Below are 22,546 nucleotides of genomic sequence, written 5' to 3'. Positions count from 1 at the left end.
TTTGATTGCCTTATTTGGTGAAGCTGTAATGAGCGGCATCATTACAGATAGACACTCATTGATAGAACACCAGCAGCTAAAACCATCATCGGTTAAGGCTTTTATGATTAACCCTGTTTGTAATAAGTGAAAAAGTGTTCTGTTTCAATGTCATGCAGACGTTTAAAGCCCAATCTTTTACTGAGCGGAGGCTCAGGCTTTATAGTATTTTTATATGTATTTTTAAAATATAAAGATGAAAGGGGCACCTGGAAGGCTCAGTCGATTGATTTCGGCTCAGGTCGTGATCTCACGCTTTGTGAGATCAAGCCCTGAGACTGGCATGGGGCTGACAGCACGGAGCCTGCTTGGGGTTCTCTCTCTCTCTCTCTCTCTCTCTCTTTCTCTCCCCCCTCTCCCCTGTGTTCTCTCTCTCAAAATAAATAAACTTAAAATAAATATATATATAAAGATAATAATCATCAGATGTCAATTTTCTGGTTGTGATACTGTATGATAGTTATGCAAGGTGTTTCTATCGGGGGAAACTGGGTGACAGGCACATAGACTCTCTCAGTGTTATTCCTCACAAGGGCATGCAAGTTGACAGTTATCTCAAAATAAAACATTAAAAAATATGCAATCGTTGTAAAACATTTGGTAAGTATGTAAAGTAAAAAGCACAAGGCTGCTGTGTGTGTCCTGTCTCCTCCGTGGGGGTGTCTATTATGAACAACATGTTACTGGGTGGCCTTCCCGACCTCTGTGAGTGTGTGTGGGCATGTGTGTGTGCACACCCCAATCCTACTTCCCATGTGCACCTTGTGTTTATGTTTATCAGCACAGATCTGTGGCGTGTGCACGTCCCCATGGCTTGCCCCTCCCCTCTCCTGTGTCCCCTCATACTCTACCCATCCTCCCCCTCTAGGTTCTAGTTGCACCCCACACTTTTCCACGCTCTGTCCAACCTCCAGGCCTGTGCACGTGTTCCTTCTGCTGGGAGCCCTCTTCCTATTCTGTTTCCCCTGCTAACTTTTAGCGCCCCTCCTCGACCTGTCAGGGCTGGGCCAGCCATCTGTTGGCCAAGAACCATGACCACTCGTGGCCCCTGACACCTGTGGGTTGTAGCTTGCACAGGGCGTCTCTCCATCAGACCGGGAGCTCTGTTCGTGCTTCTTCTTCTCAGCCTGGCACACAGTAGGCGCCTGGGAAATGTCTGTGCAAGTGAGGAGTCCCTCGTAAAACTGGGAATCGTGTTTCTGTAGTACTGTCTCAGTCTGGGGGAGTAGTGTGAGCTTCTGGGCCACGTGGAGCTCGTGGCCTGGAATGTGGAATGTCAAGTGATGAATCGCTTTCCCTGTGCCTCAGATCATCACAGCCGGTCTCTCACGGCATGCTGCTTTGACCCCGACAGCCAGAAGGTGGCTTCCGTCTCATTGGACAAAAGCATCAAGATCTGGGATATCACATCCCAAGCCACGCTGCTCACCATCACCAAGTGAGGGGGGGCCCCATCCTATAGCAGAGAGGTGGGCTGGAGTCCCCGTTCAGACCCTCCTGGATTTGGCCCGCACACCTTCAGCTATGAGCTGACATCCACATGGGGCATCCCCAGCTTGGTCACAGGTGCTCGGAGGAGGCTGGAGATGGAGAAAGTGAAGGAGGGAGGTGGGCGGGGGGACACCACTAGCTGTGGCTTCTGGGCAGGGACAGGCCTCAGGTGCGTTTGTTTCCATGTGAGCCAACGCTGGAAAACATTGTGCAGAGCCTCCCCACCTCCCTCCTAAATGTGAATTTCCAGTGTCTCCTGTGAAATGGGAAGATCTGATAATCTAGGACTGCAAGGGTTACCTGTCAGGTGGCCACCACCAGGCGGGGGGCCAGTCCTCTCCAACAGGCCCTGGAGTCAGGATCCCAGAATGTGTATGTGCCCCGTCACCCTGTCTGCTCTGCTCAATCAGGAGCCTTGCTGGACTGGGCCAGGCTGTCCCATGGGTGTCTGGCCAGGGGTCAAGAGTGTGCAGGTTCAGGGATGTCTGGATGGCTCAGTCGGTTAAGCGTCCAGCTTTGGCTCAGGTCATGATCTCATGGTTCATGGGTTCAAGCCCCACGTTGGGCTTTGTGCTGACAGCTCAGAGCCTGGAGCCTGCTTCAGATTCTTGTCTCTCTCTGCCCCTCCCGTGCTAGTGCTGTCTCTCTCTGTCTCTCAAAAATGAATAAAAACATTAAAAAATTAAAAAAAAAAAGAGTGTGCAGGTTCATATCCTGTGTGACCTTGGACCTTAGTTTCCTCACCTGCAGACCGAGCAGAGGTGACATCTGAGTGAGATCCTTAGCTCAGGCCACACAATGGGTGCTCAACACGTGCTGTTACTGAGAGTGACTCTTGTGGAAACCTGGGTGGGGGTGCTGTGGAACGCCTCCTCAGCCCAGTGGGGGATGGGGTGCAGACAGCAGAGGTGGCCGCAGTTCCAGCTATGGGCAAGTGTCATAGTCCACGCTGTTCTGTTTTCCCCATGGAGGTGGAAAGGGAAACAAGCAAAATGTTTATTGGTATTTTTTTAGGTTTATTTATTTATTTCGAGAGAAAGGGAGAGAGAGCGAGCGAGTGAGAGAGAGACAGAGAGAGCAGGGAAGGAGCAGAGAGAGAGGGAGAGAGTCCCAAGCAGGCTCCATGCTGTTACCCCAGAGCCTGATGCGGGGCTCGAACCTGCGAACTGTGAGATCATGATTTGAACTAAAACCAAGAGTCAGATGCTTACCCTGCTGAACCACCCAGGCACCCCTCTATTGGTATTAAAATTTTTTTTTAATTAAAAAAAATATTTATTCATTTTGAGAGTGAGAGAGAGAGTGTGAGCGGGGGAGGGGCAGAGAGAGAGAGAGACAGAGAGACAGAGAGACAGACAGACAGAATCCGAAGTAGGCTCCAGGCTCTGAGCTGTCAGCACAGAGCCCGACGCAGGGCTCAAACTCACGGACTGTGAGATCATGACCTGAGCTGAAGTTGGGACGCTTAGCTGACTGAGCCACCCAGGCACCCTATTGGTATTTTTGATCAACCCAAATATGTGATTTTTTTTTTTTTTGGAAATAGTTTTTAGCAAGAAAATATAAAGGCAAAGATTCTTGGTGACAAGTGACAGGGCTGCAGCCTCTGAAGTTACACAGGGCCCCACAGAGGGCCCCACACTTGATTTAATGCTCTGCTGTCAACGTCCTTAAATTCTTAGTTTTTGAACAAGGGACCTTGCATGTTTTTATTTCAAAAATATGTAATTTACTTTTTGAAGATGTAAAATATGCAACACAGTACAAAATTTAAAAGGAACAAAAGGATATATAGTGAAAAATCTCTCCTACCTGTCTTGTAACCATTCAGTTTCCCCAGAAGCCATCACTTTTCCCTTTCCTTCCTTCCTGCCTGTCTTTCTCTCTTGACAGCTTCACTGAGATAGAATTCACACAGCAGAGAATTCACCCATTTCAAGTGAACAGTGGTTTGGAGGCTATCGCATTGTTATCTTTTAAGTTGTGGTAAACTACACATAAAGTAAAATTTTCATTTTAACCATTTAAAGTTAATCACTGGCATTCATTACATTTACAATATTGTGCAATCATCCCCACTGTCTTTCATTACCTTTCATGACCCAAACAGGAACCCCGTGTCCGTTAAACCATAATTCCCCACTCCCTCCAACCCCAGCCCCTGGCAACCTGTATTCTACTTTCTGCTCTGTGAATCTGTCTGTACTGGATGTTCCATACAAATGCAATCATACATTACTTGACCTTTTGTGTCTGCCTTCTTTCACGTAGCATCCTGTTTGTAAAATTCACCCATGTAGCATGTATTAGAACTCCATTTCTTTTTCATGACAGAACAATATTTCATTATTTGTATGTACCACATTTTGTTTATGAGGGACACTTGAGTTGCTTCTATCTTTTGGCTATTGTGAATAGTGCTGTCATGGACATTAGCAGATGGATATCTGTTCAAGTCCCTGCTTTCAGTTCTTTTGGCTATATTCCTAGGAGTGGACTCTCTGGATCTATGGTAATACTATCTATAGCTTTTGGAGAAACTGGGACCTTGCATTTTAATCATGCACTGGGTCCTGCAAATTATCTTAGCTGGTCTTGCTAAAGGATTTTAAAAATTCAGTCTCAACCTATTTGGAAACTTACAGGGCGTAAGTATAAATAAGTGATATTTTTTTGGCTTCAAATGTCAAACATAATTAAGAAAACTCCAGAGAGAAGAGCAGTCTATTGTATTTATCCACACTTTTGCCTACCATGTTCCGTCCTCTTTTCTGATCGTCCCAAGTTTCCTTCTTTTCCCATTTCCTTTCTGTTTCAAAAAAATTCCTTTCAGCTATTCTTTTAGAATACTTCTGAGGGCAACAAATTATCTTAGTTCTCCTTAATCTGAAAATGTCTTGATTCCCCTTTCGTTCTTAAAGGATATTTTTGCTGGATATAAAAATCAGGGTTGACATTTTTTTTCCCCATTTATTTGAAATCTGTCATGTCACTTTCTTCTGATCTTCATGGTTTCTGATGAAGAATCTACTGCCATTCAAATTGTTTTTCTCCTATAGGTAAGATGCCATTTCTCTCTTGCTAATTTCAAGATTTTTTTTCTTTGTCTTAAGTTTTCAAAAGTTTAATGATGTGTTTATTTAGTTTAATTTTTAAAGTTTATTATTTTGAAAGGGAGAAGGGGACGAGAGAGAGAGAGTATCTCAAGAAGGCTCTGCAAGGTGAAATCATGACTTGAACTGAAACCAAGAGTTGGACACTTAACTGACTGAGACACCCAGTTGCCCCTTTAATTCAATATTTTTAAAGTAATCCCTACTCCCAGTGTGGGGCTCGAACTCAGGACCCCTAGATCAAGGTTTGCACTAGAAGTTTAATTATGATGTGTCAGGGTGTAGATTTTTTGGGGTTCATCCCACTTGAGTTTCACTTAGCTTTTTGAATCTGAAGATTTGTGTCTTTTGCCAAATTGGTAAAATTTCAGACATAATCTCTTTTTTAAAATGTTTTTATTTATTTACTTACTTTTTAATTTATTTTTATGTGTGTATGTAGGTATGTTTGAGAGAAAGAGCACAAGGGAGGGGAAGAGAGAGAGAGAAAGAGAGAGAGAGAGAGAGAGAGAGACCTAAGCAGGCTCCACACTGTCAGCACAGAGCCCAATACAGGGTTTGAACCTACAAACCTTGAAATCATGACCTGAGCCAAAATCAAGAGTTGGATACTTAACTGACTGAGCCACCCAAGTGCCCCCAGACATAGTCTCTTTGATTACTTTTTCAGCGCTACTGTTTTCTCCTTTCCCTCTGGGACTCCAAGGACACAAATTTTAGATCTTTTGTTATAGTCCCACAGGTCCCTCAGGCTGTTTTTTTTTTTTTTGTCAATTATTTTTTGAACTGGTTAATTTATATTCTGTTTTCATATTCACTTATTCTTTTCTCTGTCTTTTTCACTGATTTAATTTTGGTTATCGTATTTTTCAGTTCTAAAATTTTCATTTGGTTCTTTGTCACATCTTCTATTTCTTTGCTGAGGCTTTCCATCTTTTCATTTGTTTTGAGCATGATCATAATTGTCCATCACAGCATTGTTATGGTGGCTGCTTAAAAATACTTGTCAGATAATTGTAATATCTGTGTCATCTCAGTGTTGAGCATCTGTTGATTAATCTTCTCATTCACAGGGAAATTTTTCTGGCTCTTAGTATGATGAGTGATTTCTGTTGTGTTGTGTACATTTTGTGTACACAACATTTTGTTGTGTATTAATTATATTAGGAAACTCTCAGTCTTAGAATCTTGTTCTAACATGCCACCTCAGTACAGTCTGGAAAGTGTTGCGTCAAGGTTCCTTTTGGGCCCTTGCTGACAGGGGTGGGGATGAGATGCATAACATAAACACGCATCTCTGGGTAGTCTGGATCATAAAATCCTGAATGTTTGGCTAGAGAAAGGTGGGTAGTGTCTAAAAGTTTTCTGTCTAGCTAGGCTATCCCTTTGGCTATGGAGAACAGACTTTTCTCGAGGTCCTTTTAATGGTCCCCATTGTTTTTTGGGTTACAAGCTTTTCCAGTATTCAGTCCAGGATATATGAATATGTCATTCATATATAGGATATATATGTCATTCTTGGGTCCCAAGATGTCATGCTGGTCTGCCTACTTGTCTCCATCTTTCCTAGTCTTCCGTTTGCTTTACAAATGCCCAGATTGTTAGGTGTACTTAGCAGAAGGAATAGGAAGAAGTGCATTGATTCCATCTTGTCCAGAAACAAGTGCGATACAAGCACTTTCCCCAAACTTTTGTACTAAGCGCAATGATCTTTTTTTTTTTTTATTTTTAATCTTTATTTATTTTTGAGAGACAGAGAGACAGTGCGAGCAGGGGAGGAACAGAGGGAGAGGGAGACACAGAATCCGAAGCAGGCTCCAGGCTCCGAGCTGTCAGTACAGAGCCCGATGCGGGGCTCGAACTCACAAACTGCAAGTTCATGACCTGAGCTGAAGTCAGACGTTCAACGAGTGAGCTCAATGACTGAGCCATCCAGGGGCCCCAAAGTGCAATGATCTTTTATGAGAAGTGGAACTTATTGGAAATGAGAGCCCCATCCTGAAAAATAGAGATAGCCTTGGTTTAAATCCCAACAACAGTGTCTGGATTGTGGGGACGGCTTTTTATCCGTCTCCAGTATATGCTGGGATGATTCTTAGCCTGACAGCCACAGGGATTTGGAACGTTTTACCTTGGACACCTCTAAGGAGTTGATATTTCTTCTCCTTTGATCTTACTCGGTCTGTGCATTACAAAGAACTGAAATACAGTCCAAAACTCTGACCTGAGCTCTAGAAAAGAGTTTTGTCCAAGCTTTCCTGGATTTTATAATCCAGGCTACTCAGAGATGCTTGTTTATGTTTACAGGTTCTCTTGAAAACTCTGTTTATAACAGAAGGTGAGATTCATGGGGAAAATACAACACAAAAGATCACAAAGACAACAAAAACAGCAAAAGTCTGACAGATTCTCCCCCCTTTTAAAAAGGACGTATAAAAATTGAGAATGGATAACTCAAAACTTTATTAATTAAATGCACAACGTTAAAATATGCTTTAATGATACTGAAGACAAATGAGGAGAGAGGGAGAGAAAAAAGATACAGTAGTTGGGAAGGGAAGGAGGAAGTGGTAGGAGAGGGGTGGGGGAGGAGGACCAGGGAGAGGAGCCAAGCCTCCGTGTCTTGGAGAAAAGGAAGTGGAGGGTGGGCTGGAGAAACCCACCTGGTAAGTGTGACCCAAACCTGAAGGGCTGTTCTTCTATTAACCACCACTAACAGATTTTCAGATGCTCTTCTCCTCAAGTCTCAGGTAGCTCTAAGTGGTGCAGTGGTTCTCAACCAGGCGCAATTTTCTCCCCCGGTGGACAATTTGCCGACGTCCGGAGACATTTTTAGTTGTCACAGGTTGGGTGTAGGGCATCTAGTGGGTAGAGTCCAGGGATGGTGCTAGGTATCCTACAATGTGCAGGACAACCCCCTGTCACAGAGAACTACCCAGCACAAAATGTCAGTATCGCCATGATTGAGAAGTCCTGGAATAGCGTGACCTAGAGCAATTAAGATCCGGGCCATGGTAGGCAGTGATCAAAGGAATGAGGTCCGTTAGGTCACCGGGGAGCAGCCCCAACGCCCCTCCCCTCAGGTGCGTCCTCAGATCCTCCAGGCGTGTAGTGCTGATGTGTGCACGCTTCCATCTGTGTTTCAGGGCACATTCCAGTGCGATCTCTAACTGCTGTTTCACCTTCAGTGGCCATTTCCTGTGTACAAGCTCTTGGGATAAAACCTTAAAAATATGGAATGTCCATACAGGGGAGTTTCGAAACTGCGGAGCCTGTGTGACTCTGATGCAGGGCCATGAAGGTTCTGTGAGCTCCTGCCACTTTGCCAGAGACAGTGAGTAATTAACACATAGAAGGATTTCACACCTGTCAGAGCGCTAGGGCAGATGTCCTCCTGTTCCGTGCACATGGACTTTCCTTAGTATAGAGAGGCAATTTCCCACAATGCCAATGGTGAAAGTGGTTTTATCTTCACTGGGAACAAAAAAGCCAAGAGGCACATTCATAGATACAAGTCTGCAAGTAACAGAGACTCAGCTTAATGTGGCTTAGCCGCCAAAGATATTTATTAACCCCCAAGAGTCCAAGAGTAGGCATGGCTGGGTCCAGACACTCAGACAAGGCTGTCAGGGAGCCAACCCTGGAGAAAGAGAGACCCTTCTCCTCCTTATTCTTCCTCCTCTTCTTCTTCCTCCTTCTCCTTCTCCCTCTCCTCCTCTTCTTCTTTAAAGTTTATTTCTTTATTGAGAGAGAGAGAGAGAGAGAGAGAGAGAGAGAGAACGAGTTTGGGGAGGGGCAGAGAGAGAGAAGAGACTGAAATCTCAAGCAAGCTCCACACTGTCAGCACAGAGTCTGATGCAGGGCATGATCCCACAAACCCATGAGATCCAGACCTAAGCTGAAACCAGGAGCTGGAGGCTTATCTGACTGAGCCATCCAGGTGCCCCAGAGAGAGATCCTTCTTTTAGATGGTACCAGCACAAGTCCCAGGAAAGTCTCTCATTGGCTCAGCTTGGGACACACACTCATCTCTGAACCAATCATTTCAGCAGGGGCTGAGAAGCTCTGATTGGCTAGGTGAGAGTAACTTGCCCACCCCCACCCCCTTGAGCTACAGGTTCAAGTCAGTACCCCCTGACCAGAGGGACTAAGAGTATGTGAGGGGTGTTCCCCATGGGAAATTGGGGAGTTGTTGCCAAATGAAGGGGCATAGATGCAAACAGGGGTGAGGGCAGGAAGCAGCCTTAGGCCACTAGCCTCAGTGAGGGAAATGACCACTCTTGACACACAGGAGCCAAATGTTTGACTCCTCCATTCTTGGGAGTGGCGCTCATTCTGTGTGTCAGGGGCACCCTGCCAGTACAGAAGCAATCAGGGCCTGGCTTGAGAGATGCTAGAGTGCCTTTGAACAACTCTTCCTCTTCACAAGCAGTGTCTGTGTGAGTCAGACCCCATTAAGAGGTGTCCTACCAGCTTCCGTCCTTGTTTTGGGGGTTCAGACTTACATCATCGCTATTCACACATTCCGTGTTTGTGAATTAGCATATTGGGTAAAATTTCTTTGTAACTCTCAAATCAATACTTGTGGCACTTCTGCGATGCCACGTGGACTATGGACATGCACAGAGCAGTGACAAGTGTGAGTTAGCCTATGCACACATTCCCAGCTGAGGTTGAACAAGGTGACCCTCTGCCTTCTTAGTTCAGCTGTCTTATTGTAAAGTAGTCCATTTAGTGCCCAGGTATTTTGCATTTTGTGGCGGTTTTTTTTTTTTTTTTGGTGTGACTTTGCTGTTTAAAAAGCCCCCAAGCACAATACTGATGTGCTTGCTGTCTGGTGTTCCTAATGCAAGAAGGCGGTAATGTGCCTTACAGGGAAAACACATGTATCAGAGAAGCTTGGTTCAGGCATGAGCTGTAGCACTGATGGCCGTGAACTTAACCTTAATGAATAAACAATATGTATCAAATAAAGTGTGTTTAAACAGAAACAGACATAAAACAAGGTTATATATTGATCAGTTAATGAAATGTTGTGACCAGAGGCTCACAGGGACCTAACCCTGCATATTCCCCGGGAGAAATTGTTCACTGTTAACTAATTCAGTGTTTGTGATGACTACAGAATATAATTGCCATGAATAATGAGAATTGGCTGTAACTGGTTGGGAGACATTGAGCCACACCAATAAGGGGTTTGAGCGTCCTTGGAGTGAACCATGGTGGCACTTCACAAATGCTTCCTCCCACTTTGGCCTCCTGAAGGAAGAAGCAGATGGCAGGGGAAGATGACCCCACCCACCCCCTGAAACTTTGTCATTTTTTGTTGTAGCCTCTTTTCTCGTGTCTGGAGGGCTCGACAGGACTGTGGCTATCTGGGATGTGGGAGAAGGCTACCGGAAGCTCTCCTTGAAGGTACCAATGTCAGCATCGGATAGAGGATCATGCCGGGTGCTGGGTGCTGGGAATACAGCCGTGGGTGAGACAGACCAAGCTGTCCCAACTGGAGGTGACACCTCTGTGGAGAACAGACCAGAAACCAACAAACAAATCATTGACAGTGATGAGTGAAAGAGAGAAACCACAACAGGGTGATGTGATAGAAATAGACCCCAAGGAGTAATCCACAGTGGGAGGGCTTCTTGGAGAAGGTGGCATATGAGCTGAGAACTTGATGACAAAGAAAGACTAGGTGGATGAGGATCTTGGGGAAGGGCATTCCAGGCAAATGTGAGAGCAAATGCAAAAACTCAGAGGTGGAAAAGTGTCTAAGGACCACAGACATTACAGAAAGATGAGTCCCATAACGAAGCATACACAAAAAGTAATGGACCCCAAAATGGTGGCATCGGCTGAGTGCTTTTGCCTATAAGTTAGAGGAGACTCAACTCAAAGTGGCTCTATAGTAAGGGGATGGATTGTCCCACATGGCAAGAATCCAGAGTCAGGTAGTTCCAGGATTGGCTACAGCAGTGCCTCTGTACCCAGTGCCTCCTACCCCAAGATATCTACATGCTCCCTGGTCTTGTGGTCTCGTGGTTTGGCTGTGAATGCTTGCATCCATGATTTTTGGTCCCTCTGTTCCCTGTGGCTCAAATGTGTCCCCTGGATCATCACAACATTCAGGCTCCCAGAGCTGGTCTGTCTTCAGTCCTCTTCTCCAAGGGTTTTGGGGGAGGCAAAGGGAGTTTACATCACAGCAAATAAACACCTTAGAACCAAATGTTGAACATCCCTGTGTTCAAAAGTCCCTTTGTCCCCTTTCCGGTTGCTCTCTTCTTCTTTTCTCTCTATTTTTCCCACCCTTAAGCTCCTGTCCTTTTGTTCTGCACAGGAATTTAATTTCTCTCTTGCTTTCTCTCCTCCTACCATATACCATATACATCATATACCATATTGCCTCCCCTTCCACTCTTTGTGTACGAGGAAGGCCAAAGAATGATAAAGATGTTGATGCAGAGCCCTGACATCATTCAGGGTCTGAGCTGGCAATGGAACTTATCTCCTCTGAGCTCCATTTTACCTGAGGAAAATAACCCCCTAATTGCCTGAGCCACAGTGGATAGGTTTGAAGCAAACCACACTTGAAGCAAAAGCCCCCTCACCAACAGGACCTCCAGTAGGAATGGTATTTCCTGGAACGAAGAATGCCAACAAAAACCTGCAAGAGGTGCTCTGGGACCAGCCGGGAATATAGTCGTTTTCTTTCCATCCTGCTAAACTCCAGAGTACTATTTGAACAGCGCACACAGTGCTGTAATGTATGCATGCATCGTCAACCTTTGCACTTTCTGTTCCACCTTAAATGGCATTGGTGACATCAGGGAAACACAGTTAGTTGCTCTTAAATGTATGCATCTCTGGGGTCCCAACTTTGTGTTTTCTGTTTTTGTTGTGTTTCCCAAGGTTTTTCCTCCAGTTCCTTGTTAAAATTCTATTTTTTTTTTTCTTCTTCAGGGCCATAGTGACTGGGTGACAGATGTTGCCATTAGCAATGACAAGAAACGGGTCCTGTCTTCTTCAAAGGTAAAAATGGGCAGCCTTTGAGTAACTTAAAATTTCTCTCACACTTGTGAGAATTTGTGTCAACAGAAGTGTTATTGCCCAGCAAAATTCCTGGGCCGGCTCTCTGTGAGGGCCGCACCTAGCCAGGCCACCCTCATCCAGGGAGCTGCTGGGAACAAGGAAAGCAGGTCCTCTTGTCCTCCTGTGGGGAGTCGCCAGGTATTTCTGTGTCTGCAACCACCCACCTCTGAGCTTTGTTGGAGGAAGGGCCTGCCCAGACCCGTGAGTGACAGAGCCAGCAGGGGGCCTAGGAGGGGAAAGCGTCAGCTCGTTGTGTTGGTGAGCCCCAGAGACCACCCTGAGGTCCCGGGTGGGTCTTCCCTTTCTGCATCACTATGTCCTGGAGTTCCCATGCCAATGGCACACAAGAGCTAGCCCAGGGCGTCCCAAGGGCTGTCCTTCAGGTGTGAGTACAGGAGAAGTGGGCGTCCCAACTTGCCCCCACCGATCTTTATTAGAGCCATGTCATTCTCTAGTCTGGGGGTTTCTAGGTCTATGGGACCGTGGGCAAGACTCTGCGAACCGTGAGTAGGCTCCCTTGTTAGAGAGCCAGCCAGCCCAGATGCTGCCAGACCTGTGCCTACGTGTTACTATTTTAACCTGAAAATATGAGAAGTGATTATGGCAACTATATCTCAGTAAAGCTGGAGAAAAGTAAAAGTGCAAACCAAAGTATGAAAAGTGAATGCTTATTTGAAATTATGTCTCATTCTGTGTTTTTCCTTCTCTGTTACGTAAATGCTATTATTGAAACAATAATAATTGGACTACTTAACAGCAGCAATTAGTAGTAATTAATAGTGGGACTAATTAAACAAATCTGTTGAAGAAAAATATAAAAATATTTTATGCTGTTTCTTTCTGTCTTATCATGCAACAGTTTATTTAGACTTTAAAAGAAGTCTTCGATGCATATTTAAATTTCTGTTTAATGTTTGTTTATTTTTGAGAGAGGGAGAGAGACAGAGCACAAGCGGGGGAGGGACAGAACGAGAGGGAGACACAGAACCTGAAGCAGGCTCCAGGCTCTGAGCTGTCAGCGCAGAGCCTGACGCGGGGCTCGAACTCACGAACTGTGGTGAGATCATGACCTGAGCTGAAGTTGGATGTTTAATGAACTGAGCCACCCGGGTGTCCCTCAGTTTTGTAGGCTATATGGTGTATGCTTAAAATACATAAATGTAAGACTTAACTTTTTTCAATGTTTATTTCTTAAAAAAAATTTTTTTTTAATGTTTATTTATTGTTGAGAGAGAGAGACAGAGTGTGAGTGGGGTAGGGTAGAGAGAGAGGGAGACACAGAACCTGAAGCAGGCTCCAGGCTCTGAGCTGTCAGCACAGAGCCTGAAGTGGGGCTCAAACTCACAAACTGCAAGATCGTGACCTGAGCTGAAGTTGGACACTTAACTGACTGAGCCACCCAGGTGCCCCTGTTTTTTGGATTTTCATTAAAATCTTCACAGAAATCAAGAAGGTGATTTGAAACTCCAACTTTTGAATCAAAGTATTTAAGAGCTAGGTTTCCAGAATTTGACAAATCGCTTGATATACTGTACAAAGTATGATGTTGTTGGAATGTGACAGTTCCGCACAGCAGGGGGCCAACACAGCCGTGACCGCGCTTTCCCCTTTTGATCTCCTACAGGACATTTAGTTGCGACCGCTGAATCAGGACATGTAACATCACTCAGTGTGTTGGTTTTTTATTGCTGCTATAATAAATCACTATACACTTTACCCCTTACCCAACAAAAATTTAATACCTTACAGTTCTGTGAGACAGAAGTATGACAAGGTCTCTCTGGGCGAAAACCAAGGTGTTCACAGGGCTGTTTTCCTTTCTGGAGGCTCTAGGGAACAATCCATTTCCTTACCCTTTCCAGCTTCTAGAAGCCACCAGCATTCCTTGGCTTGTTCATCTTCTTCCATCTTGAAAGCCAACAAGGTTGTATCTCTCTGTTCCTTTCTTCCATAGTCACATATCCCTCTCACTGTTTTGTACACTTTTAAGGACCTTTGTGACTACGTCCACCCCGCCTGGAGAAACCCACAACAATCTCCCTGTTTATTGTAAGATCAGCTGATTAGCACACTTAATTCCATCTGCAACCTTAATTCCTCTTTGGTATATAACCTAACACATTCATAGGTTCTGGGGCTTAGGATGTGGGGAGGGCATTGGTCTGCTGACCACACTCAGTTTCATAAAAACAATCAAAGGAATGATATGATAATGGATGTTCATTTGAACAGTGTCCCCAAATTAATTCACCAACTATTTTCCAAGGAATACTGGTGTCTTTAAAAAAATTTTTTTATTATTTATTTATTTTAATGTTTATTTATTTCTGAGAGATAGAGTGTGAGTGGGGGAGGGGCAGAGAGAGAGGGAGACACAGAATCCGAAGCAGGCTCTGGGCTCTGAGCTGTCAGCACAGAGCCTGGTGCACAGGTTGAACTCACAAACTGCAAGTTCATGACCTGAGCCGAAGTTGGACGCTTAACTGACTCAGCCACCCCAGGCTCCCCTTTCTGGTCCATTTTTTTTTTTTTTATTTTTTTTTATTTTTGGGACAGAGAGAGACAGAGCATGAATGGGGGAGGGGCAGAGAGAGAGGGAGACACAGAATCGGAAACAGGCTCCAGGCTCCAAGCCATCAGCCCAGAGCCTGACGCGGGGCTCGAACTCACGGACCGCGAGATCGTGACCTGGCTGAAGTCGGACGCTTAACCGACTGCGCCACCCAGGCGCCCCTTTCAACGTTTTTTGTTTTTTTTTTTTTGTTTTTTTTTTTTTTAATTTCTGGTCCATTTTTAATTGGGTTCTTTGTTTTCTTATTGTTAAGTTTTAAGAGTTCTTTGTAGATTTTTAATAATAGTCCTTTATCAGATATATCTTTTGCAAATATTATCTCTCAGTCTATAGCTTCTCTTTATATTCTCTTGACAGTGTCTTTTGCAGAGCAGAAGAATGTAATTTTAATGAAGTTTAACTTATCAATTATTTCTTTCATGGATATGTCTTTGGTGTTATATCTAAAAGTCATCGCTAAACCCAAGGTCATCTAGATTTTTTTCCTATGTTATTCTCTAGGAGTTTTAGCAATTTGCATTTAGGCCTGTGATCCATTTTGAGTAGAATGTTAGGTCTGTGCCTAGATTTTTTTTTTTTTTTTGCATGTGGACACTCAGTTGTTCTAGCAAATTTGTTGAAAAGACTATCGTTTTTTCCATTGCATTGCCTCTCCTTTTTTGTTAAGCAGTTGATTACATTTACGTGGGTCTATTTCTGCAGTCTCCATTCGGTTCCAATGGTCTGTCTATTCTCTCACCAATACCGCGGTGTCTTGATAACTGTGGCTTTACAGTAAGACTTGAAGTTGGGTAGTGTCTGTCCTCCCACTTTGTCCCTCTCTTTGTTACTGTATCGGCTACAATACAATCCAAGAGGATCTTTTGCCTCTTCATAAAAACTTTGGCAATCAGTGTGTCAATATCCACAAAATAACTTGCTGGGATTTTTATTGGGATTGCGTTGAATATATGCATCAAATTGGGAAGAACTGACATCTTGGCAATATTGAATTTTCATATTCATGAAGGGTTTCATAGTTTTTCTCACATAGATCTTATACATATTTTGTTAGAAATATACATAAGTATTTCATTTGGTGGGGGTGTGTGGCTAATAATGGTAGTGTGCTTTTAATTCAAGGTTCCAGCTGTTCATTGCTGGTATATAGGAAAGTGGTTGACTTTTGTATATTAACATTGTATCCTGCAACTCTGTTTTGATCACTTATTAATTCCAAGAATTCTTTTGTTGATTCTTTTGGATTTTCTATATAGACCATTATGTCATCTGTGAACAAACACAGGTTTTTTTTTTGTTTTGTTTGTTTTTGAGAGAGACAGAGCTGGGAAGGGTCAGAGAGAGAGGGAAACACAGACTCCAAAGCGAGCTCCAGGCTCCGAGCTGTCAGCACAGAGCCCGACATGGGGCTTGAACCCACGGACCGTGAGATCATGACCTGAGCCGAAGTCAGATGCCTAACCAACTGAGCCACCCAGGCGCCCCAACAAACACAGTTTTATTTCTTCTTTCCCAATCTGTATACCTTTTATTTCCTTTTATGGTCTCATTGTGTTAGTTTGGACCACTAATCTACTTTTGTTTTACTGTTTATTTATTCTATTATTGTTTCTAATGTTGCTATTATGGACCTTTCATTTAAATATAATCGTACAATACATGGCCTTTTGTGACTGGTTTGTTTCACTTCGCATAACGTTTTCAAGATTTATCCATGTTGTAACATATAGAAGTACGTACTTAATTTCCTTTTACTGTTGAATCATATTCCATTATATGGATATATCACATTTTATTTCATCAGTTGATGGGAATGGTTCTTTTTGCCTTTTGGCTATTGTAAATAATACTGCTATGAGTGTCCGTGATCAAGTTTTTGTTGGAACACTCGTGTTTGATTCTTTTGGGCCTATACCCCAGAGTGGAGCTGCTGGGTCACAATGGTAACTCTGTATGTTTGATCACTTTCACTTCAGGAACTGCCAGACCGCTTTCCAAGTGCTGAATCCTCTTATTTTCCTACCAGCAGTGCAGGAGGATTCCAATTTGTCCACAGCCTCCCCAGTGGGCAGGGTTTTCTTGTTATCTTTTTTAGATTGTGGTCATCCTAATGGTTGTGAAGTGGTATCTTGTAGTTTCAACTTGCATTTCCCTGATAACTAATGATGTTGAGCGTCTTTTCATGTGCCTATTGGCCATTTATAGGTCTTCACTTTTTTGATGTGTGTTTGTCAAAGCACAAATTTTTAATTTTGATCAAGTCCAGTTGTTTTTTTTTTTTATTTTGTTGCCTCTGCTTTTGGTATCAGATCTAAGAAACCATTGTCTTATCTTCTGTCACTAATATTTACCCCTATGTTTTCTTCTAAGAGTTTCATCGTTTTAGCTCTTGGCACCCTAGCCAAAAGGCCACTGATCATAAATGTGAGGTTTTATACTTCGTGTGTCTATCTTTATGCCCGTGCCACACTACCTTTTTCTGACCCATTGAACCTGAGATATTTTTCTATTTATTTACACCTTCTTTAGTTTCTTTCAACAGTATTTTTGTTTCTGGTCTATAAGTTTTGCACTCGCTTTGCTAAAATTATTAGTAAACATTTCCTTCTTTTTGATCTGATTCTAAATGGAATTGTTTATTTAGTTGCATTTTCAGAGTGTTCATTGCAAGTATATAAAAATACAATAGGTTTTTGCGTATTGATTTTGTATTCGGCAGCCCTACTGAACTTATTTATTAGTTCTAATAGTTTTTTGGTTGATTCTTGAAGGTTTTCTATGTACAAGGTTATGTAACCTTCAAATGGAGATAGTTTTACTTCTTTTCCAATCTGGTTGCCTGACATTTCATTTTCTTTTGCATTGGTGTCTTTTTTGGGATATGAAAAAACTGGTGATTTAGAACCTGCCCACCTCATCCCAGGCTTGTGAGACTTTGTGTCCACATGTACTTCTGCATTTGCTTCCCCATACCCAATAACAAAGTCTTTCCCTCACATCCTGCAGTGTGCTTTCTTCTGGGTATTTACCACCTCGCCTCTGCCCCCAATCTAGTTTTATGTGTCTGTCCAGCCATCATTAAACAGAGTCGTTTAGCCTCCTCTTCTGGCGAGGTCTGCGTCACGTTGGCACTGGCCTTGTAATTATTCTCGTGATCTGAACTCTTAGAAAACCTGATCGTAATACTCACAATGTGAAAAATTTTTACTAGCAATATCTTGAAACAGAGCACGACAGTTGTGTAGGTAAAATCAAAGGCAGACTGTTAACACAATTAGATGCATGCAGTTAAGTTGGATACTTAAATCACGTTGCATGGAGTGAATCACGGTAATGGATGACCCATTACTGGGAACTTAACGTGAACTGCACGTCATGGAAAACTGACAGCAACTATGGAAGATGGATTACCTATGGATGTGTATCCATTTGGCATTAAAAATAGTTTTGCTTTCAGCTCCTATTTTGGGGACCACAGTATGGGTTTTGTCCTTTTCCCTCAAACTTCCACAGCCATTGCTGAAAAGTGAGACGTTTTGCCCCCTGGGATGGGTTTGCTGGGATTGGGGACTTGTGGTCATAGAGGTGGGATGGTCCCAGAGAAACCAGGACAGTTGGTCACCCTACTTCTGCTTCTCTGCAGGGTGGGATTCTTCACCTGGATGTGATGCGCCTTCCTGGGGCCTCCCAGCTGAAGGAGCCCATCTTGTGACCGCTGCTTTGCTGTTTGACTTGTTTTAGGATAGGACCATGAGACTATGGAATATTGAAGAAATTGACCAAATTCCTTTGGTCATAAAGTACAAAAAGGCCCTGGGCTCAAAGGTGAAACAGGTTGGTATTGGGTAATGTTAAGCTCAATAATGAAGGTGTTCGTTAGTCTCCTCCACAAATCAATTTGTTCTTCGAATAAACATTAATTGGGCAACTGGGGATAAAACCATGAGCAAACAGATGGAGATTCTTGCCCTGAGGGAAGTTATGTTCTAAAAGAGGAGACAATGAATAAAGAAGCAAGAAAAATACTGCAGTAGGTCTCATGGCGGTAAGTAAGTTGGAGAGGAGTAGTGTCAGGAAAGGGAATGAGAGGTGCTGGCCGCTTCACGGGGTGGTCAGGAGACACGTCACTGAGGAGGTGACTTTTGTTCAAAGACCAGAAAGTGGTGAGGGAGTGAGCCGTGCAGATGTTTAGGGGAAGAACGTCCCAGCAGCGGAAGAGCCAGTGTGGAGACTGCAAGGCAGGAATGAGCCCCGGGTGTTTGAGGAGGGGAATGAGTCAGAGGAGAAATGGCTGGGCACACAGCAGGCCATGGCGTCGGCCTCCTACATGTCAGCGGCAGACCCGTTGGCCAGGCCCCCCCCAGTGCCCTCCTGTGATAGAGGCCCAGGTGCCTGTTTTTCTCTGGGGCAGGATCGTGATGGTAGGGGGGACACACCTGCTTCACCAGGTGCAGCCAGGACCGGCCACAGAGTCTATCCCCAGGGACTAGAGGCCAGTCCCTGTGGGGGCCTTGCAGTATAGATACTTGGTTGCCACTATGAGAGGCTTGGGAGTCTATGCTGCGTGCCCGGAGTCCTCCTTCCCTCAGAATCCTGGAGCCACCTAGGCTTGTCTCCTCTTAGAAGGCCCAGCTGGGAGCCACCGCTTCTGGAAATGGCTAATATGGGAACAGCACTACGGGGCAAGGAGGTGGGGGGAGGGGACCGACATGGACCTTGTCTTTGTGGCCAGCTGGTCATCATGGCCCGTGTGGCCATGTTGGCCCTTAGGCCCTAGAAGCTAACTGCAGAGCAGTACTTTTCCATGTCCTTCACCTGCCACCAGGGACAGGGCTCCAAGAACTGCCTCCTCTGAGCCCTGTCGTGTTTGGGGTGGGGCCATGGGAAAGTATGCTGTAGACTAAGGTAGGTAAAGGATCAAATTTCTTTCTTGCAAAACAGAGAAAAGAAAGAGACATACTTGAAGCTGTTCCAAAGATGAGCCTTCTGCATTTCCCTTGCTCTAAATCAATATAAGAAACCTCAGGAGTCGGATTTCCCAGAGGGCCTGCCCCGGGTGGGGTGCCATCCTGCAGGAGGCTGGTGCTGTGGTGGGGACCCCTGAGAGACCCCGGCCCGTGGTCTGAGAGCCCGCCCCATGGTGGTGCTCACTTGTTTGCGGGCAGGAGATACGGCGGGTGAGCTGTGCCACCGTGCCACTGCTCTCTGTGCCTTGGCCGGAAACTGGCTCAGACATGGAGGAGGATGCTTAGTACCTTCACCCGGAAAAATGGCTGCTTTGTTTGGAAATCTTGCCTACTTGTTTCTCATGGTTTCGTAAGTTAGGTCCCCAGGGTGTCAGGGCCTTAGGATAGCTCCTCCGCCCCACAGTTGTGCTCCGCAAAGGGCACAGGACGGGGTTAGACACGCACCCCCTGTCCTCTCCACCGTCGAGTGGCTTGTGGCTCCTGTCCCCAGGATTCCCCTAGCCAGGGATGAGCCTGGCGGTCGGTGCCTGCACAGCTTCCTTGGGTGGGGGGGGGGGGGGAGAGAGGGAGAAGCCTGTGTTCATTCTCTCTCAGTGGCCTGCAATTTCCACCCTTGTGGGGTCTGCAGAGACTGCAGAGAGGAGAGGGAGCTCTTGCCTTGGCCCAGCCACAGGTGGCTGGGTCTGGTGGGAGAATTCTAACTGGATGCCTTGGTCCCCTCTGACCAGCACTTCTTCCTTTTGCTCTTTTTAAATGCTCCATGCCAGTGTGAAGTGTGTGACAGGCCTTTCTCCATCTACGAAAGTGACATCTTTTCCGAAACCGTCACCAAATGTGTGTTTTGCCGGATGGATGCAAAAGACTTGTCAGCAGAGGCCTCATCATCATCCGGAGGGGAAGACTGACTGCCAAGGGAGTGCAGCCCGGCCACAGATGACTGATGGCCATTGGGCCTGTTGACTGACTTGAGCACAGGTCACCTGTCATATGGGTTTTGGGGTTCTGCAGGGACCTTTCTCTATGGCCCCTTCCTGGCCGAGTAGGCGTATCAGACAGGGGCAGGGGCATGGCCTCAGCTCCACAGCACTCTTGGTGGCGGAGATCATACACTTTTTTAGTTTTCATGACGAATAAATCTAGATTCCTTTAGAGAACAAGCATGTGTGTGAATTCTAGAGGCATTTTTGCTCCTTCTAAGCTTTATGACCTGGTGTTCCTGGTGTCATTTTTGGAACACATTCTGGACTCTGGTGTTGCCCTGTGAGGCAGCCAGGCTAGCAACTGCAGCTCCTGTGGACGGCTCTGTCAAACGACAGGAAGATGTGCGGGGTCCCCTCTGGGGAGGAGACTGTTGTGTGGCAAGGCACTCTGGGTCGTCCCTGGTTAATACTCCCAGACGGCCACCCACCCAGAGCAGAGGAAGGTCTGGTTAGGCAGGTGGGCGGAGGGCATTTCCATCACAGGGTGGGTCATCCTCTCCGCCCCAGACTTTTCCAGAATGCCCAGGCAGATGTAGAGCCCTCCTCCTGCTCCCACAGCATACCGTACTACATAAATCAATTCCTTCAGAAGGTTTCATGGACAAACAGGAAGGGCTCCCTTTCCCATTTGCTATGGCTCGCACGATTCCTGTCAGTCGTTAGCACTGCCCCTGCTTTGTTTAAAAATACTTAATTGTAGGTCTGATTCATTTAGCGTATTTGACTGGCATCCAATGATTCTGCCCATGAGCACCGTAACCTGTAGTCACTATTTGGGCAGGTTCCGTGCTTGGGCGCTGCCCTCCTCAGTCATAACCCTGGTGACTCTGGTCACCCTGGGGCTGGCTGTTCAGTATGTATCCACTTATCCACATGAATGATGTATGAACATGTCAAAGCTCCACTTCGCGCTCTCTTTCAAAGAGAATTCCTTTTGCTAAGTGGTCTCCCTCCTCCCGCACACAGCGCGCACAGAGGAGTGCTTCCCCTTCTGCGTTGGAGGACGGCTCAGCTGCAGGTACCAACAGTGTCGCACCGATGGGCACATAGCTTTGTTTCTCGATTTTTGCTATTACAGATAATACTGGAGTAAATCTTCTTGCGCATATGCACTTGCGGAGTCTAACATTTCTGCGGATGAGGCTCTCCCACGGGTGGGTGAATGAATGGATTGGCTCGAAGGCCCTCTGAAAAGTGTTGGGAAGAGGTGGCTGCGCTGTCCGGGCGAGGAGACCCAAGAAGCTGCAGGCGAGCACCCTGCCAGCTCTGGCAGCACGTGCGGTGTCGGTGCTCCGAGGCCAGCGGCCTGGGTTCCTCGAAGCTCCGGATCCCTCAGGGCGGGCGGCTCAGGCGCCCGCGGTGCCCCCCACCCGCGGGAGAGACGGCCCCACCGAAGGTCTGGTCGCGGCAGGCGGGCAGATGCCGCCCCCGGAGCGGGCAGGGCCGCCCACCCCCAGTGCGTCCGGGGCGCGCCGCAGGCTCCCGGGCCCAGGGCTCCAGATCGGTGGATGCACGGCGCGCTCACCGCGGGGCCACGGCGAGCTGCGCGCCCAGACCGGACGCCGGGGGCCTGGGCCTCGCGGGACAGCGGCGGGGGGCTTCCTGCGCCAGGTCTGGAGGGCAGAAAGCCCAACCTTGCGCGGGCACCCCCCATAGACAGGGCCATCCGGCTCCACGCCGCGGCGCAGACCCCACAGCAACCGGGAAGACCAGCGCTCCAGGGCCTGGGGCAACACTCGCTTCCCACTTTTCCGGCTTCCGTGTCCAACCCCTCGCCTCAGCCGCTGGTGTGGGCAGGACTATACACCACGCATGCGCCTCTTGCGGACGAAACTTGTGCGCATGCGCACCGCAGAGGGACTAAATGGTGATGGGGAACAGATTCTCGCGGTATTCGTGCGGGCGGCGCCGTGGCTTAGTTGGTTAAAGCGCCTGTCTAGTAAACAGGAGATCCTGGGTTCGAATCCCAGCGGTGCCTCAACCGAGCGTCCCGGCTCTCTTTTTACCTGTGCGCACTTTTGCTCTGCTGCCCTACCCAGCGCCCCTCGCTTTAGATGTATGAAGGTGAACCTGAGAAGCTGGTTTAGCGGGCTCGGTGCTGCGGCGGTGTCCTTCCCTGGGACCTCCGCGGCTCCCGCGAGCTAGCTTTCCCCTTGCTGAGCTGGGCAGGGCGAGCTGGGCCCCCTCTGCCCATTCCTCCTCCGAGCGCCCCACCCCAGCTGTTGACGGGTCACCCCCTCCAGTCTTGCGATCGGTGTCACACATCTCACAGGCGCGTCTGGCGAGGTCCACGCTGAA

General features: G+C 46.4%; 1 protein-coding gene and 1 non-coding gene across 6 annotated transcripts in view; both read left to right on the top strand.

The window, feature by feature from the left end:
• Nucleotides 1–20,444, top strand: part of WDR88 (WD repeat domain 88) — a 45,343-nt gene extending 24,899 nt beyond the window's left edge. The window contains exons 6-11 of one of the 5 annotated variants that reach the window (XM_042920375.1): nucleotides 1,321–1,477; nucleotides 7,790–7,977; nucleotides 9,976–10,058; nucleotides 11,601–11,669; nucleotides 18,043–18,135; nucleotides 20,036–20,444. In XM_042920375.1, coding sequence (XP_042776309.1) covers nucleotides 1,321–1,477; nucleotides 7,790–7,977; nucleotides 9,976–10,058; nucleotides 11,601–11,669; nucleotides 18,043–18,135; nucleotides 20,036–20,173 — 728 coding nt within the window. In that variant the 3' untranslated portion in view covers nucleotides 20,174–20,444. The remainder of the gene's footprint in view (nucleotides 1–1,320; nucleotides 1,478–7,789; nucleotides 7,978–9,975; nucleotides 10,059–11,600; nucleotides 11,670–18,042; nucleotides 18,136–20,035) is intronic. The other 4 variants (XM_042920378.1, XM_042920376.1, XM_042920379.1 and 1 more) reach the window with 4 other exon arrangements.
• A 1,708-nt stretch (nucleotides 20,445–22,152) lies between these two features.
• Nucleotides 22,153–22,226, top strand: TRNAT-AGU. Its single transcript has one exon. It is a non-coding gene; the product is annotated as a tRNA-Thr (tRNA).
• The last annotated feature ends 320 nt before the right edge of the window (nucleotides 22,227–22,546 follow it).

The sequence above is a fragment of the Panthera leo genome, chromosome E2 (genome assembly GCF_018350215.1).
Source record: "Panthera leo isolate Ple1 chromosome E2, P.leo_Ple1_pat1.1, whole genome shotgun sequence".
In the NCBI taxonomy this organism is placed as follows: Eukaryota; Metazoa; Chordata; class Mammalia; order Carnivora; family Felidae; genus Panthera; species Panthera leo.
This window is presented reverse-complemented; position numbering and strand designations above follow the sequence as displayed.